The sequence below is a fragment of the Garra rufa genome, chromosome 23, assembly GCF_049309525.1.
Source record: "Garra rufa chromosome 23, GarRuf1.0, whole genome shotgun sequence".
Taxonomy (NCBI): Eukaryota; Metazoa; Chordata; class Actinopteri; order Cypriniformes; family Cyprinidae; genus Garra; species Garra rufa.
Window position 1 is genome coordinate 3253179 of NC_133383.1, and position 20651 is coordinate 3273829.

The following is a 20651-nucleotide window of genomic DNA, read 5'->3' on the forward strand; positions in this document are numbered from 1 at the left end:
TCCTCCTTCGTCTCTCTAATATGTGGTTTGGTTTGGTTTTGTTTCAGGTCCACACCAAGTTCCACTGCCGTCAGGCCCACGCCGCCGGATCAGACACGTCCTGCCTTACTTTCTCCTACGACGGAGTGACTCTAGCATCACGAGGAGGTTAGAACAGCCCTCGCTTTTCCATCTGTCTGTATTAGGACTGGGTCATGTATATGTGACTGTAAAAAAAAAAAAAGTTTATTAGTTGTTTTTATTATAATTAATTTGTATTTAATTATTTTAATTAATTAATTTATTTATTTATTCAATTTATTTATTAATTGTTATATAATTAATGTAATTTTGTAATTTAATTAATATCTTTTTTATATATCAATTATTTTTTTTAATTAATTTAATTTACAATTATAATTATTATTAATAATTATTTATTAATTACATTTAGGAATTATTTCCTAAAATGCATTTAATTTAATCTATTATTATTATTATTATTATTTTTTAATCATTTGTTATTTTCATTTTAATTTATTCAATTTAATTATCAATTGTTTATATAATGAATGTATTTTTAATTTATTTAAATTTTGTAATTTAATTTATAATTTTAATCATTTCTATTTCTTTTTTTTTTATTTAGTTCATTTTTTTTATCAATTTATTTAATTTTATTTACAATTATTTATTAATTATATATATATATATATATATATATATATATAATTTTTTTTTTTCATTTGATAATTCAGTATATTTGTTTTATTTTATTTTTCTCAATTTATTCCATTTATTAACTTTTAAATAATTGATTTATATTTTTAATTATTCTCTGATTATTATCAATGCTGGAAAATTTTTTTGGATTCTTTGAATATAAAGTTCAAATAACAGCATTTATTGAAAATAAAACTTCTTATAGAAATTAAAGAAAAATGAATGTAAAAAAAGATGTTTTTTTTTTTATTTTATTATCTATTACAATAAATAAATGCATAGCTAGATCAATAAATAAATAATAATTGAAAAATATTCATATTTACCTTATATTTGCTTTTATAATTTGTTGAAAAAATATACATTATTTAAAATATAACATTTGATAAGTAAAAAAAAATTAAATAATAAAAAAAAAATTTATTCAATTTTTTATTGTTTCATTTCAATTTATTTTAATTTAGTATTTTACTTCATATATTTCATTTGTATTGTATTTTTATTGTTTTATTGTATATTGTATTCATTTTTATTTTATTTTAACATTTATTTTATTTGTAATTGTTTAAATGTATTATAACATTTGTTACATTTATTTTAATGTTGTATTTTCATTTATAATTTTATTTCATCTCTTTATATTCATCTATTTTATTTCTTTTTTTTTACATTTATAATTATATTTAATAATTAATTAATAATTATATTTATTTTAATTTGATCTGACAATTTCATTGTTTAATTAAAAAAATATAAAAACATGTCTTTTAAATTTCTGGAAAAACTGCCAATATGGTGAAATAAGCTGTTAGTTTGATATAAGATTATTCATACCGTGATATCAGATTTTATTCATACCGCCCACCGCTATTCTGCATTGACCTTGACAGCTGAATATGTGGGCTTTAAATGCTAAAATATATTGAATATGTGAGAATATGCTTGACTGGAGCACAAAGCGGACTTGTGTCCAGATAATAGAGGTCTTGTGTTAAGGATGACCGCTGGCTGCGGCGTGGAAGTGACCCGTTTGTGACTCTGGGGCATTGAAATCACACTTTGAGGAGCGTTAGTCAGCAGGACGCATCTGGAGATCCCCGATCGTCAGACTCACGCCGCCTCACGCTTCATCTTCTCTGACTCACGCAGACAGACAATGACGCTGATTCAGACGCTCGCTCGCCATCAGCGCTTTGATTCGATCGCTTCAGCAGCGTCTGAGCTTCTTCTGTCTCTGTGTTTTCAGGAGACGACACTATGAAGACGTGGGACATGCGCAACTTCAGGAAACCTCTCGCTGCTGTTTCTGGCTTGACCTCCTTCTTTCCCATGTAAATAAACAGTTCCATGCACCTTTCCACTCTTAACACTCTTAACAATCATTTTCTTAATTTATTTAATTTCATTTATTTATTTAATGTATTTATTTTTATTTATTTTTCATGTTTATTTCAAATTCAGTTTATTTTATTTATTTATTTTATTATTTATTCATTTTTTAAATTTATTTTCTGATTATTATCAATACTGGAAACATTTTTGATGCTTAATATTTACCCTTAATTTTCTTAATTTATTTTAATATTTTATTTAATGTATGTATTTTTATTTATTTTTCATGTTTATTTTAAATTATTCAATGTATTTATTCAATTTTTTTAAATTTATTCTCTGATTATTATCAATACTGGAAACATGTTTGATGCTTAATACTTACCATTAACAATAATTTTCTTAATTTATTTTATTTTTTTATTTTATTTTATTTATTTCATGTATTTATTTAGCATTTTTTATTTCAAATTATTCCGTTTATTATTTTTTTATTATTAATTAATTTTTACATTTATTTTCTGATTATTATCAATACTGGAAACATTTTTGATGCTTAATATTTACCCTTAATAATTTTCTTAATTTTTTTTTAATTTATTAATTTATTTAATGTATTTATTTTTATTTATTTTTCATGTTTATTTTAAATTATTCAATGTGTTTATTCAAAAGAAATTTTATTCTCTGATTATTATCAATACTTGAAACATTTTTGATGCTTAATATTTACCCTTAATAATAATTCCCTTAATTTATTTAAATTTATTATTTTATTTTATTTCATGTATTTATTTTGAATTTTTATTTCAAATCATTTAATTTATTTATTCAATTTTTTATTATTTATTTTTTATTTATTCTCTGATTATTATCAATACTGGAAACATTTTCGATGCTTAATATTTACCCTTAATAATAATTTCCTTAATTTATTTTAATTTATTATTTTATTTCATGTATTTATTTTTATTTGTTTTTCATGTTTATTTCAAATTATTCAATTTATTTATTTTTTATTTTTATTTTTTTCTGATTATTATCAATACTGGAAACATTTTTGATGCTTAATATTTACCCTTAATAATAATTCCCTTAATTTATCTTATTATTTATTATTTTATTTCATGTATTTATTTTGTATTTTTATGTCAAATTATTCAATTTATTTATTTATTTTTTAATTTATTGTCTGATTATTATCAATACTGGAAACATTTTTGATGCTTAATATTTTTTTTGGAATCATACATTTTTCTTTACTTTGTAAATGAACAATTCCATGCACGTTTACACTCTTAACACCGTCAACAATAATTATCTTAATTTATTTTAATTTATTATTTTATTTCATGTATTTATTTTGCATTTTTTATTATTAATTTTTTTATTTATTCTCTGATTATCATCAATACTGGAAACATTTTTGATGCTTAATATTTGTTTTTTGTAAACATACATTTTTCAGGATTCTTTGATGAATAGAAGGTTTTAAAAAAAATTATAAATTAAAACATTTCAATTAATAGAATTAAAAATTTAAAAAAAATTTTTTTTCAGATTGATCAGGTTGCACGATTAATATCTGTAAGCAATTAATAATACATTTTCTCCTATACAGTATGTCCTGTGGTGCGATTGCTAAATTTAAAATAAGTAATTGATTTATAATCATTAATCATAAATACAAATTATGTGGTATTATTACTTAAATAATAATTTCATTTTATAATGAATATGCAAACAATTTTAATGAGCTTATGTTATTTGAGAGACTGTATGGAATATTTGTACATTTATAAAACATTTTTTCATACCCTATGTGATGTGCAAAATTTGCAAAAGCATTTTTGATTTATTTGCAGCATGCAGCATATTAACTATAAGTAACTTATAACTTATTAATAATAACTTATTAATAATAATTAGCAATAAACACAAATTAATCATGTAATTTACACAATATAAAATATTGCATTGTAATATGATGTTGGATAGCAATTTTTTTTCCTTGTACGACAGCATTTTAGTGCCACGTTAAAAAAAAAAGATTATGAGATTAAAGTCTCGTATTTCGAGAATACTGTCGAAATTATGAGAAAAAAATTTAAATTATGAGAATATAGTCGAAATATTTCAAGAATAAAGCCGAAATTCCGAAATTAAAGTCGTAATATTTTGAGAATAAAGTTGCAATATTTCAAGAATAAAGTCGAAATATAATATAATATGATAAATATTATATGTAAAATATAATATAAATATAATATAATAAATAAAGGCTATATGTACTCGCAAAATACTATAACTTTTATTTCTATTGTTTAAATTCTCTAAAGATTTTGATTTATTCTCAAAACATTTCTACTTCATTCTCGAAATATTTCGACTTTATTCTCATAATTTCTACTTTATTCTCAAAGTATTACAACTTTAGTCTTGTAACCTTAGATTTTTAAACATTTTTAAAACTAAAACACCATCATATTCTTATGGTCAGCTTTTTTACTTTTGTTTATTTTTATTACTGCAACTTATTTATCCATTTTTTTGTTTGATTTTTGTTTCACATCAGTTATTTTTGCTTGTTTTTTGTAGTTTTAGTTAAATATAGCAACACTCGTGGGAACCTGTAAGCATCATGTTAGACGTCCGTTTACTATTACTCATGAAAGCACAGCCGATTATGAAGTGTACTGTAAGGCTTCTCTTCTGTAACTGTGCTGATGAATGTTTTGTGAACAGGACCGACTGCTGCTTCAGTCCGGATGACAAACTGCTGCTGACGGGAACCTCGGTCAAGAAGGACGAAGGCAATGGGAAGCTGCTGTTCTACGAGCGGGAATCTCTGCAGAAGGTCTATGAGATTGAAGTAGCCGATGCGGTAGGTTTATAGAATTTAGACAACATAGACGTCCCACTAAAATTATTTTCTCTAATAATGAGAACTCAATCGAAGAAGACTGCAATCTTAAATTACTTGGTAAGTTCTGTTCTGTCAGATTAGAACCGAAACTTTCCAGCCTGTTTGTCCCTTTGGAAGCAAAGGGAACATTGTCTTCCTTCATCCATTTGCTGGAGTGACACATGCGTGACCGTGACAAGCATCCTGGCGCTCTTGAGAGCTTGAATCATCTGAAATGAGTGTCTCTGGGAGCTCTTTCTGAGGTCAGCGGATGGGACGACGGGCACATCTGAGTGACATCCTAAAGCTCCTGTGGCCGTCTGTGATCAAATGTGCTGTTGAGTGGGTTTCTCTCAGTCCCAGAGCTCTGGCTCTAGTCAGAACTAAGGCTAAAGTTGCTTCTTGTCTTAAAGCTGACAGGATGTTGACATCTAGCACACTGAATACATCCATGGAGTTGCAGCACTAGTGTTAGTCAGAAGTGCATAATATTCTTTGTTTGATGCATCACAGGCATTTTCCATTTTCTTCTGTCACGTTAGCAGCGGTGGATGGCTCTTGTTCGCCGAAAATAACTTTGGCCAATCCAGAGGACTTAAGTTATTTATAGCCGACCTGACGAGCGAGCTATTTACAGTGTTTATCCAGCGCAAGACGGCTGAAGAATTTAAGTGCTGTCTTTATGAAGTGCTGCGCCAGGCTGTCCTGTGACAGGAAGAGCTACCAATCATGCGAGTGTAAACACGGGCCGTTAACCCGTGGCGGGGTCGTGCTCTGTGCCAAGATGTGGACACATCTCCAGGCTGGAAAGAGTAAATACTCCAGGGGTGGTTCACGGCTTTGCTGACTTTTTCACAAGGTGCAAAAATATGGTGAGACATGTGCGTCCTCTCGGACGCCTGCTGCTCCCTCTGCGCTGGACATTTGGAATGCAGCTTGATGTCCGAAAACTAAAACAGATCCAGTGCTGCTTGAATTCAAGTGATATAGTGTTTATTTAACTGTCTTTGTAGGTATCTCGGAGTGGTTTGCCTCCTCTCTAAAGGATAGGATACTTGCTGTGCATACAGGACATTTTTCAGGTGTGGTGTTCCCCAGGGTTCGATTTTGGGACTACTGTTGTTTTTCCTAAATATCCTTCCTTTAAACTATATATTTTGCAAGTACTGTCCAAAAGAGTAGGAAATTTTTCCTCTAGGTCGGCCTCTGTAGTATGTGGTGTTCCCCAGGGTTCGATTTTGGGACTACTGTTGTTTTTCCTAAATATCCTTCCTTTAAACTATATATTTTGCAAGTACTGTCCAAAAGAGTAGGAAATTTTTCCTCTAGGTCGGCCTCTGTAGTATGTGGTGTTCCCCAGGGTTCGATTTTGGGACCACTGTTGTTTTTCCTAAATATCCTTCCTTTGAACTATATATTGCGCAAGTACTGTCAAAAAGAGAAGGGCATTTCCTGTGAATATAGGATATTTTTTCTCTAGGTCGGCCTCTGTAGTATGTGGCGATCCCCAGGGTTCGATTTTGGGACCACTGTTGTTTTTCCTAAATATCCTTCCTTTGAACTATATATTGCGCAAGTACTGTCAAAAAGAGAAGGGCATTTCCTGTGAATATTGTCACGAATCAGAGATGAGGTCAGGGTCCAAAATGCAGGGAAGGTGAATTTATTAACAAAAGAGAAAATAACAGAACAAAAGGCCAACACGGCACACACGACTTAACTAAAAACACAAAGCAAACAGAACAGAAAACACGGTCTTGAGCCAGGGTAAAACACAGAAACAAGATTACAAGACATCAGACTACAATACCAACAGAAAACAATGCAACCAGGACGAGTGGTGGGAAAGGGGAGACTAATATAGTGCTAGGTGATGGGAGACAGCTGTGTGATCAGAGAATGACAGGTGTGTGTGATGAGACAGGTGTGCACAATTGGTGGAGTGGGGTGCGGGAGAAAGGGAGACACACAGCCCAGAGTTATGACAAATATAGGATATTTTTTCTCTAGGTCGGCCTCTGTAGTATGTGGTGTTCCCCAGGGTTCGATTTTGGGACTACTGTTGTTTTTCCTAAATATCCTTCCTTTAAACTATATATTTTGCAAGTACTGTCCAAAAGAGTAGGAAATTTTTCCTCTAGGTCGGCCTCTGTAGTATGTGGTGTTCCCCAGGGTTCGATTTTGGGACTACTGTTGTTTTTCCTAAATATCCTTCCTTTAAACTATATATTTTGCAAGTACTGTCCAAAAGAGTAGGAAATTTTTCCTCTAGGTCGGCCTCTGTAGTATGTGGCGATCCTCAGGGTTCGATTTTGGGACTACTGTTGTTTTTCCTAAATATGCTTCCTTTAAACTATATTTTTTGCTAGTACTGTCCAAAAGAGTAGGGCATTTCCTGTGAATATAAGACATTTTTCCTCTAGGTCAGCCTCTGTTGTATGTGGTGTTCCCCAGGGTTTGATTTTGGGACTAGTGTTGTTTTTCTAATATATGCTTGTTTTGAGTTATATCTTGTTTTGCAGTATCTATTACCACTATTACACTGACGATTTTCAGGTTTATTTTCCAGTGAAGTTGGAATACAGCTTGATGTCTAAAAAAACTAAAACAGATCCAGTGCTGCTGGAATTGATGTTATATAATGTTTATTTAAGTGTCTTTGTGGGTATCTTGGGGTGGTTTGCCTCCTATCTACAGGATAGGGCATGTACTGTGAATATAAGACATTTTTCCTCCCAGCGGCCTCTGTTGTATGTGGTGTTCCCCAGGGCTCGATTCTGGGACCTCTTTTGTGTTCCCTATATATGCTTGCTTTGAGTTATATCTTTTTCGGAAGTGCAGTATCTCTTACCACTGTTACGCTGATGATTTTCTGTTCTATTTTCTAGTGACATCCAGCAGAATATGACTGCATGTCGGAAAACTAAAACATATTTACCTGTCTTAGGTATCTTAGTGTGATTTGCCTCCTTTCTAAAGGACAGGATGTTTGCTGTGCATACAGGACATTTTTCGGCCTCTGTAGCATGTGGTGTTCCCCAGGGTTTGATTCTGGGACCAATGTTGTTTTCCCTATATATGCTTTCTTTGAGTTATAACTTTTGAAAGAACAGTAGCTATTACCAATGTTAAGATTTTCAGTTTTATTTTCCAGTGGTGTTGGAATGTGGCTTGATGTCCGAAAACGGATCCAGTGCTTCTTGGATTAAAGTGATATAATGTTTATTTAGTGTCTTTGTAGGTTTTTATGAGTGGCTCGCCTCCAATCTACAGGATAGGACATTTGATGTGAATAAAGGAAATTTTTCCTCTAACTCAGCCTCTTTTGTATGTGAGGTTCCCCAGGAGTTGATTCCGGGACCACTATTGTTTTTATTGCTTCCTTTGAGTTACATACTTCGGAAGTACAGTATATCCCTTACCTGTGTTACGTTGACAATTTTCAGTTTTATTTTCAAGTGAAATTAGAATGCGTTTTAATGTTTAAAAACTAAAACATCTAATGCTGCTCAGATTAAAGTGATATAATGTTTAAGGTTTCTTGCCGTGGTTTGCCTCCTATCTAAAGAATAGAGCATTTCCTGTGAATATAGGATTTTTTTTTCCTCCAGGTTGGCCTCTGTAGTATGTGGCATTCCCCAGGGTTCGATTCTGGGACCACTGTTGTTTTCCCTGTATATGCTTGTTTGAGTTACATCTTTTGGAAGAACAGTATCTATTACCACTGTTACGCTGACAGTTTTTTTTTTTTTTTTTTATTCCAGTAGTGTTGGAATGTGGCTTGATGTCCGAAAAGGATTAGATTTCCTGTGAATATAGGATTTTTTCCCCCCTCCAGGTTGGCCACTGTAGTATGTGGTGTTCCCCAGGGTTCGATTCTGGGACCACTATTGTTTTACCCATTTATGCTTTCTTTGAGTTACATCTTTCGCAAGTACACTATCTCATACCACTGTTATGCTGACGATTTTCAGTTTTATTTTCCAGTGAAATTAGAATGTGTCTAGATATCTGAAAACTAAAACAGATCCAGTGCTGCCTAAATTGAAGTGATATTGTTTATAGCATCTTTGTAGTTTTTTCCTTCCTGTTGGCCTCTTTTAGTATGTGGTGTTCCCCAGGGTTTGATTCTAGGACCACCGTTGTTTTCCCTATATATGCTTTCCTCGGGTTATATCTTTTAAAAATACAGTATCTCTTACAACTGTTACACTGACAATTTTCAGAAAACTAAAACAGATCCAGTGCTGCTGGGATTGAAGTGATATAGTGTTTATTTAAGTGTCTTTGAAGTTTTCTCAGAGCAGTGCCATGAAGCCGATCGTGTTCTGGACTTGCACAGACTGACGCTAGAACTAAAATATAAACTTTCCTCTAAAAGCAGGTTAATGTTGAGACACATTCCAGGTGTCCTTATGTGTCAGCCTGTGTTCAAGTGTATTTCTGAGCCCAAACCTTATTTCCGAGTTGGAAAACCCTCATTAACACCAACAAAATAAATCAAGCTGTGACGTGAAAGCATCCTTGTGTCATATTGGTGAATGTTGGGTTGAGTTTGGCAAACGCTCATTCTCATACAGTCAGTAAACAGCTTATTTTGATTAGAAAAGATGAAAGATTGTATAAGATACTGAAATGTCGCTTCAATCTTTGCCATAACTGCAGTAAATGTGCTCAAGAAAGATCTGATTGACTCACATTGCCATTATTATCATTCTTCCTGTGCTTGTAGAAACATTTGAGCTGAACATAAATACTGTGCATTATGAGTGTTTGTTTCTCTGGCACATGACGAACAGCTGTAGATGCATGCATATATCGCTATTTTCAGCAATTCCCATGTCTCTGTGTGGCACGATTGCGAGTAACGGAGAGGTCAGATATACAGATGTGCACGTTCTAAACCCCATGATACAGTATCTGCAAGGTAATGGAGCGACTAAAGGAGATTACGTTTGTATTCAGCCAAAAAAGGCTCAGCTGGAAGCACATTTCAGATCCACGGCCAAATCTTCCAGATCTTTTCTAAATAATCAATTACTCGGCCACATGCCCACAGAGACGGATTAACCCCGTAGATCCCGTTAAGTCAATAAGGGCCGGAGAAACCCCTGCTCTGGTTCGCAGGGGGAGGAAGGGTCTAAAGCCGCATTCTAGGTCAGGCAGGCTTAACTGAGTCCGGCTGGTGGATTCAGGCAGAAACGAGCCTGGCGCTGAACAGCTGGAGGCTAAGCAGATTTCACCCCTATGTCTCTGCAGGTCTTTCCTGATCTGAACACTGCATAAAGATCTGTTTGGAAAGAGTTTCTCTCTTGTGCTGTAGGCTCATTTTTAAAGTGCATTTAGACCCCAATACCTGCTGGTTATTCTTTTGAATTTCCTGTGCAGCTTCATTATGTACTAATTATATATATATATCTATATATATCATTTTCAGTGCAGCATGTTTATTTTCTTTATTTTTGTGGTAGTTTTATACATTTCGATGCAGCATATTTGCATGAAATTTCTTTTTATTTTATTTATTTTTGTTAAAGTTTCATACATTTCAATGCACCATGTTTGCATGACAGTGATGTTTATTTTAGTATTTTATTGTAATTATTCTTATTTTATTTTTATTTTATTTTATGTGGGTATTTTCAATGCAGCATGTTTGCATGACAACGTTTATTTAATTTACATTTTTTGTTGCCTTTGTAGTTTCATACATTTTAATGCATGTTTGCATTTTATTTTATTTATTCTTATTTTATTTTATTTCTGTGGTATTTTTAAGAAATTAAATGCATGTTTAAAAGCATGTTTCAATGACAATGATGCTTATTTTATTATTTTATTTATTCTTATTTTATTTATTCTTATCTTATTTTATTTTTTATTTTATTTTATGTTTGCATGACATATTTATTTTATTATTTTTCTTTTCTTTATTTTTGTGGTATTTTATTGTATTTCATGCAGCATGTTTGCATGACAATGGTTAAATATTATTTTTTAATATTTTTTATAATTTATTAAATTTTATTTTAATTGTTTAAATGTTTATTTTTTATTTCATTTTATTTTATTTCATTTGTTTATTTATTTATTTATTTTTTTTATTGTGGTATTTTTATGATTTCAGTGCAGCATGATTCCATGACAGTGATGCTGGTTTATTTTTATTTTTTGATTAATTTATTTTTTGGTATTTTTTAACAATTTAGTGCAGCATGTTTGCATGACAGTGGTGACATATTTTCCCCTTCATTTTGGTCCAAAACTTTTTTTTTTTTTTTTTTTAATATTGTTAGTTTTTTAAATATTGTTTTTTTATTTATTTTCTTCTGTGGCATTTAAATTCTTTTTTTTTTTCAGTGAGGCATGTTTGCATGACAGTGATGACATCTTTTAATTTTCCCTTCATTTTGATTTAAACCTACATTTGTTTTATTTTATTTTAAAAAATATATTATAAATATTAACATTTTTTTCTTATTGCAAATAAATATATATTTGTTTATTTTCATTATGTATTATATTTTTATTTTACATTAATGATGTTTAATAATAATAATAATAATATGTAATTATGCCAAATATAATATTTTATTTTGTTTATTTTTTGAAATATATTATTTATTTTCTTCTGTGGCATTTAAATTCATTTTTATTTTCAGTGAGGCATGTTTGCATGACAGTGATGACATCTTTTAATTTTCCCTTCATTTTGATTTAAACCTACATTTGTTTTATTTGATTTTATTTAAAAAATTATATTATGATAAATATTAAAAAAAAAATCTTATTGCAAATAAATATTTATTTTCATTATGTATTATATTTTATTTTATATTAATGATGTTTAATAATAATAATAATAATAATAATAATAATAATAATAATATGTAATTATGCCAAATATAATATTTTAATTGTTTTTTTTATATATATTTTTTTGATTTATTTTTTTCTGTGGCATTTAAATTCATTTTTATTTTCAGTGAGGCATGTTTGCATGACAGTGATGACATCTTTTAATTTTCCCTTCATTTTGATTTAAACCTACATTTGTTTTATTTGATTTTATTTTAAAAATTATATTATGATAAATATTTAAAAAAAATTCTTATTGCAAATAAATAAATATTTATTTTCATTATTTATTATATTTTATTTTATATTAATGATGTTTAATAATAATAATAATAATAATAATAATATGTAATTATGCCAAATATAATATTTTATTTTAATTGATTTTATTTATATATATATATATATATATATATATATATATATATATATATATATTATATATATATATATATATATAATTTATTTTTTTCTGTGGCATTTAAATTCATTTTTATTTTCAGTGAGGCATGTTTGCACGACAGTGATGACATCTTTTAATTTTCCGTTCTTTCTGATTTAAACCTGTATTTATTTTATTTTATTTTAAACATGGTATTATCATAAATTTGATTAATATTTTCTTTATATATTTAATATAATATTTGTTTATTTTCATTATGTATTATATTTTCATTTTTATGTTGATGTTGATGATTAATAATAATGTAATTATGCCAAATATAATATTTATTTTTATTTTAATTGTTATATATTGTATATAATAATGATAATAATTACTACTACTACAACTAATCTGCTCTATTTATTTGCTCATTTGGGTTGGACTTCCACCAGTCACAAGTTTGTAAGAGTCTTTCCTGGTGTGTTTATGTCTTGTCCTTTTTGGCTGTGGTCACCATGAGCTGTCATCATAGAGACATGCGCTGCATGCATGTGATTGCAGGTATTCAGGAGTCTGTTCCTCCGTCTCTCTCTCACACAAATCCTCACACTCGGCCCTGGCAGCGGCCCATTCGTCACAGCGAGTCTTGGAGATCCAGGAGCGCCAAATATAGTCAACTGGAGATGAGCCGGACGACGAGAGATATCAGACGTCACCCGAGCGCCATTGGTTTATGTTCACTTCCTGCTCCACTAATGAGTTCTCACTCTCTGTTTCCTCTCTTCTGCTGTTATTTCAGAGCGTGGTCCGCTGTCTTTGGCATCCCAAGCTCAATCAGATCATGGTCGGGACGGGAAACGGCCTGGCGAAGGTCTACTACGACCCGGTCAAGAGTCAGAGGTGCAGTTGCTTCTCTGTCCGTCTCAATCACACATCATGCTCTATGCTGATTTTCCATCCGTGGTTGTTCAGTAACGATTTCAGCCGGGTTTGGATCGATTAAAGCGAGGAAACTCAACAAAAATGACTAATTCGGTCTCGCTCGTGCCTCCATTAGTGTCGACCGAGAGCACAATCAATTGTCTGCACGTTTACGACAAAGTCACGTCCTGTTGACAAGCACAAGAGAGAATGGGCTCGTGTTTTCACACTTATTTGATCTAAAGTACAGCAGAAACAGAGCCGTTTAGAAACAGAGTTGCGGCACGGTCACGTGGTTCATGGAGCTCTCAATAGTTCTAACAACTCTGCGCTGTCAATGTGTTTGAATGGGTTTAAGTAGGATAGACAGCAGTTTCACTATATGTGACCCTGGACCACAAAACCAGTCATAAGGTAAAATTTTACAAAACTGAGATGTATACATCATATGAAAGCTCAATAAATAAGCTTTCTATTGATGTCTGGTTTGTTAGGATAGGACAATATTTGGCCGAGATACATCTATTTGAAAATCTGGAATCTAAGGGGGCAAAAAAATCAAAATACTGAGAAAATCACCTTTAAAGTTGTCCAAATTAAGTTCTTAACAATGCATATTACTAATCAAAAATTACATTTTGATAGGTTTACAGTGTTAATTTTACAAAAAATCTTAATGTTACATGATCTTTACTTAATTTCCTAATGATTTTTGACATAAAAGAAAAATCCATAATTTTAACCCATACTATGTATTTTTGGCTATTGCTACAAATATACCCCAGCGACTTAAGACTGGTTTTGTGGTCCAGGGTCACATATTTGCAGCAATTTTGAGTAATTATTAACACATAATGTGCATTGATTGTGTATTGACAACTACTCTGAATACGCTTTACAATCGCATTTTATTCTGGGGAATGATAAAGAGACATAATTAATATGGTCTCATACTCTTTGGCAGTCAAATGTGACCAAACACCTTAAGTGTAACTTTTATTCAATTAAATAATTGTACTATATAGTTCAGTTCTATTAAGTTAATATTTTGAGGAGTTTTTTTTTTTTTGTACTAAATAATATGTGCAATAATGATCCTGACCATTTAAAAGATAACAGTTTCTAATGTGACCCTGGACCACAAAACCAGTCATAAGGTTAAATTTTACTAGACTGAGATATATACATCATATGAAAGCTCAATAAATAAGCTTTCTATTGATGTATGGTTTGTTAGGAAAATCTGGAATCTAAGGGTGCAAAAAAATCAAAATACTGAGAAAATCACCTTTAAGGTTCTCCAAGTTTAGTTCTTTACAATGCATATTACTAATCAAAAATTACATTTTGAAAGGTTTACAGTAGGAATTTTACAAAAAAATCTTCATGGAACATGATCTTTACTTACTTTCCTAATGATTTTTGGCATAAAAGAAAAATCAATAATTTTGACCCATACAATGTATTTTTGGCTATTGCTACAAATATATCCCAGCGACTTAAGACTGGTTTTGTGGTCCAGGGTCACATATAGTATTTATATTATAGTTAGTGTAATATTTAAGGTTAAATACATTTGAATGTGTATTTGGACATGATCAAACACTCTCTTTTTTTATATGTTTAGATTTAACGATTTAACGTTAAATAAAAAAAGTTATTTATTCATGTTATTTTATGATATTCAAATATACAACATAAGTGAATATTATAAAAGGCAAGCAAATATGGCATTTAACATAACAGAAAAGATGAAAATGGTGTTTACAAAAAAAAAACAAGGCAACCAATTGCGTTCAGCATACATTTTTATCGTATTTCTTGAATGCAGTCTTTACTGAAACTCATTCAACCAAAGATTGACAAAGATTGCAGAAAGACTAAAACTTCAAAATATGACGACTAGTATCTGGTTATGGTCGCTATTACGGTGTTTCTCAAGTTATCTAACTGCAATTACAATATAGCTGTTTATTATCTAACAATAAACATTAACTGGCCAGTTTTTCGAGAGGTCAACTGATGCGTTAAAATGTAAAAAAAAAAACATGAAATAAATGGCTGACACCAGAACACATCCATGATGGAGAATATGATTTTGTTGAGTTTTAATATAAACCAAGAAATAGTTTACCAGAGTATGTTTTTTAAATAATCTCAAATATTAAAAGAACAGTTTGATTGACAACAGTGGTCCTAGAGGCAAAGTTGTTCAGAATGAGGAGATCTATCATATGATATAAAGATATAGTGAATATATGGATGTTTTTATTGGGATTTTAGTTCTGTTACAATAGAAATATCATGTTTTTCATACCTTTTTAACTGTTATAGCGCCACCTATGGTCCGATTGTCATGAAACTGCATGCTTGTTAAGAGTCATCTGGTACATGTTTTCACTAATTTTCGTAAAGTTTTGAGTTTTTGTTTAGGTTCTATAGGCGTTTGAATTTATGTGGTCACGCCCCTTTTTAAAATGACCCTGTTATAGCCAACCAAAGGACAGAATTCAACATTCAACAATTGAGTAGTAACATGCTAATCATGCTAGAAACATGTTATTAACGTTCTAGCAACTTGCAGGTCAGCCTAGCAACTAATCATGCTATAAACATGCTGGACACATGCTATCATCTTGCTAATTATGTTGGAAATAACTTCTGACTGATAGTGTATATTATAATATATTTCTATATATTTACATTTTTAACTTTCCATGTTTGTTTAATATCCATGACTTCTCCAGGTTTAGAAATCACCTTCCTTTCAAGTTTTCTTACAGAATTCCGTCAAATAAATATAATTTTAACAATATTATTATTATTTTAATTGTTTTGAGTAATAGGTTAAAACAAAAACATAAAATAATAGTAATTAAATTAATTAATTCTGCTTTTTTACTTATTTTTTAATTACAAACATCGATTTCTAAAAATATTTCTAAAATATTTTAGAATCTACAGATATTCATTACTACAATATTTATATTTACTATAGAAATTTCCATGACGATTTAAGATATTAAATTTTTTATATTTAATAGTTGTTTTTTGTCATATATTTTTAATGCATTTCTTTTCAATACAACATGTTTGCATTGCAGTGATCATGCTAATGTTTTTTTTTTTAATTTTTTTTTTTTTTTTACAAAAACTATTGAGTGCTAAAATAAAGTAATTTTTCTACAATTAAATTCTACAATTCAGCTTTCCAGTTCATTATTATTATAATTAAGATTTTCATGATGTTATAAGATGCTTATACATTTCTAGGTCTAGAAACACTTTTACAATTCTTAAATAAAAAACGACAATTGTTGAGGGAATTAAATAAGAAACATTATGGCAGTTCATATCTTGATTTGTAGTTGTTTCAGCATATTTTGACATATTTTGGAAGCTAATATTCTATTTTGTTGTTCAGAGGTGCGATGTTGTGTGTGGTCAAGAGCATGAGGAAGGAGAAACACGCCGAGACACTGACGCAAGATTACATTATCACCCGTAAGTATTCCACTATATATAAAAATACATATATATCCTCAAATACGCCTACACTCACTAAAGTCACATTAAAGACATTTATAATGTAAAACTTTGTTCATCTGTGAATCTTAAAAAATAAAATGATGCTGAAAATTCAGCTTTGATCACAGGAATAAATTACATTTTAACAGATATTCACATGGAGAACAACTATTTTTGCTAAATAAATGCAGCCTTCCTTGGTGAGCAAAAAAGTTTTTGAACATCTTTGACCATGTGACTTTTTGTACAGACAGTCAGCTTTTATTATTGCAAATTAGTCTGTTATATCTTTTTACATTTTAATTATTTTATTTATATTATATTTTGAATATTATTATTGTTGTTGTTATTGTTGTTATAAATTATAGTATACAAATATAAATAATATATTTATTTTAAATTAATATATACAATTATTTAAATCATTTGTTTTATTTTACACATTTATTATTATTATTATTATTATTATTATTATGAATTATTTCATTATTCCAAAATATAATAATAATATATTATGATATGTTAATTTTAATATATAATTTTATGTAAATTGTTTAGAATTATAATACATTTTTTATTTTATTTTTTATATTTTGGATATTAGTAGTAGTAGTAGTAGAATGGTAAATGTGTAATATTAATTTAATTCGTTTATGTTTTTATAATGTATGACATGAATTTATATACAAAGATATATTTTTTATATTGTATGTTGTTATTGTTGTTATTATTATTATTATTATTATTATTATTATTATTTAATTATTCCAAATATAATAATAGTATTATATATTAACGTTAATATATAATTTTATGTAAATCATTTAGAATTTTATAATGAATAATTTTTTTAATTATTAATTGATTATAATTATTATATTTTGGATATTATTATTAGTAGTATCAGTAGTTGTAGTATGGAAAATATATCATATTAATTATTATTATTTATTATTTGTTTTATTTGATACATTTATTATTATTATTATTCCAAATATAATAATGCTATTATAATACATTTATTGTAATATATAATTTTATTTAAATTATTTTTGAATTTTATAATTATTTTTGTAGGAATTTTTATTATTATTATATTTTTGATACTAGTATTAGTAGTAGTAGTAGTAGTAGTAGCAGCATTAGTATGGAAAATGTATAGTATTAATAATATGTTTATTTACAATTAAAATATATTTTTTTAAATCATTTATATTTTATAATTTATTTTATTTTATACATTTATTAATATTATTTAATTATTCCAAATATAAAAATACTATTATAATACATTTATGTTAATATATAATTTTATGTAAATCATTTTGAATTTTTATAATGAATTTTCTGTTATTATGTGTGTTTTTTATTATTATATTTTGGATATTATTATTATTATTATTATTAATTACTAATAATAATTAATATATAATTTTATTTAAATCATTTAGATTTGTATAATTATTTTTATTTTATACATTTATTATTATTATTTAATTATTCAAAATATAATAATAATAATAATATAATTTAAAAATTTTATAATGATTTATTTTATTTTATATATTTATTATTATTATATTTTGATTATTATTATTATTATTATTATTGTGGAAAATATATAATAATACATAAAAAAAATAATAATTATAAATTAAATTAATTTATAATTGTATTTAAATCATTTAATAATATATGCATTTCTTTTTTATATACATTTATTATTATTATTATTTAATTATTCCAAATATAATAATAATAATAATAATATTATAAAACTTTATGTAAATCATTTTATTTTCTATATTTATTATTATTATTATTATTACTGAATACGAAAGTCACTGAGCTGATGACAGATTTAGTATTAAATTGAAACAAATGCTAGATCTCCTGTATTGCTGTCAGACTGTTGGACGTTGCTGTATCCACACAGACACACCAGCATTAGCAGCAGATGATAATATTGCCCTGTCCTGCCCTGAGAGGTGCCATCCTACATTCAGCCCCGTCACGCACCCATTAACCGGCCCGTGTGTGTGTGTGTGTGTGTGTGTGTGTGTGTGTGTGTGTGTGTGTGTGTGTGTGTGTGTGTGTGTGTGTGTGTGTGTGTGTGTGTGTGTGTGTGTGTGTGTGTGTTTGCACGGAGTGAGTGCTTTCCATCGGATTGCCCCACGCTGGGTCTTACCCGAGGGCCACGATGCCATTAGCGCGCGACACTCAGGAGCCACGAGTGTGCCACGAGAGCGTCAGTCACCCCACGTGATCCACCGCCGGACCCTTCAAAACCTGACCCAACGGCTCAGGAAATAGCGATGGAAAATTGTCGCCGCTAACCTTTTTACTTAATGTAGCGTGAGAGGAATTAGCACAACTCCTGAATGGAAAATCGCTCGCTCTTTCCTCGTGACCCCAGAGTAAAACACACACACACACACACACACACACACTGGAGCATCACAAACGCACTTTATTTTGGTGGTGTTTGGCGACAGTGAAATGTGTACAGTTTAATCAAGAGTAAATACGAACACGTTGCTGAGCCGCATGTGAGGAGCGTAGTAGTGCTCCTTGTGATGTGATTGTTTGTTCTGTGTTTGTCGCAGCTCACGCTCTGCCCATGTTTCGCGAGGCCCGGCAGCGCAGCACCAGGAAGCAGCTGGAGAAGGACCGACTGGATCCGGTCAGATCACACAAACCCGAGCCGCCCGTGTCTGGACCAGGTGACGTAAACCATGTTTCTAAAGCGTTACAAGCACAAATTGCTCATTCTTTATCTTAGGTTATTTTTTACTATCATGGCCCATATTTTGCATGCAGAATGGTTTTGCACAGTGTATGCATTGTTAAAAAAAAATTAGGAAGTGACATTGTGAGTCCTACAGGAATTATCAAAAATTATTTAAAAAAATGATTGAAAAAAAAAAACTACTGTTTTTTTTTTTTTTTTTACATTAATCAATAAGTGAACTAATATAAGTTCATCAATAAGTACAAACCAATAAATAAATATATATTACATATTAATAAAAAAAAATACATATTAATACCTAATCACTGTATATTAATATGAATATATTAACATTATTCATTTCTAAATCAATTAATTTCTTTATTTGTGGTATTTATGTATTTTTAATTAAGAAATGCATAAACTTTACTGTTATTTTTTTTTACATATAATAAGTACAAACCAACAAATGTAGTTTATATATATATGTATATATAGTTTATATAAATGTTTATTCATATATAAATAATACATATTAATGCATGTGTATTAATACATGTGTATATCATTTTATATTAATATAATAATTAGCGTTATTTATTCAATTCTAAATCAATTCATTTCTTTATATGTAGTTTATATGTTTTTTTTATAAAAAATGAATTAAAAATATATATATTGTTTGTATAAATTTTTATTTAGATATAAATAATACATATTGATACCTTTTCAATTTATATTAATATATTAATGAACATTATTTATTTATTTCTAAATCAGTTCATTTCATTATTTAAAATAAAATAAAATAAAATAAAAATAAAAAATTAGTATTTTATTAATTAATATTTTAAAATTAAATCTAAATAATACATATTAATACCTCATCATGTATATGAATATATCAATTAATATTGTTTATTTAACTTAAATCAATTAATTTATTTTAGTATTTATGTAATTTTTTATTAATTCATATTTTTAAATGAATGAAAAAAACTTTACTGTTACTTTTTTTAAGTTCATCAGTAAGTACAAACCAACAAATATAGTTTATATATTTATATAAAATAATACATATTAATACCTAATTATTTTATATTAATATGAATATATTAACAGTATTTATTTATTTTGAAATCAATTAATTTCTTTATATGTAGTATTTATGTATTTCTGAATTAATTAAATTCTTTTTGTAATAAATGGGGAAAAAAACTACAAACCAACAAAAAATGAAAATGGGGAAAAAACAAACCAACAAATATAGTTAATTTCTTTATATGTAG

At 28.8% G+C, this 20651-nt stretch overlaps 1 protein-coding gene across 1 annotated transcript in view; it reads left to right on the plus strand.

Annotated features, from left to right (window-relative positions):
* Positions 1-20651, plus strand: part of LOC141299834 (WD repeat-containing protein 70-like) — a 32184-nt gene that overhangs the window by 203 nt on the left and 11330 nt on the right. The window contains exons 2-7 of the mRNA XM_073830206.1: positions 48-147; positions 1949-2033; positions 4780-4918; positions 12982-13082; positions 16528-16607; positions 19238-19354. Coding sequence (XP_073686307.1) covers positions 48-147; positions 1949-2033; positions 4780-4918; positions 12982-13082; positions 16528-16607; positions 19238-19354 — 622 coding nt within the window. The remainder of the gene's footprint in view (positions 1-47; positions 148-1948; positions 2034-4779; positions 4919-12981; positions 13083-16527; positions 16608-19237; positions 19355-20651) is intronic.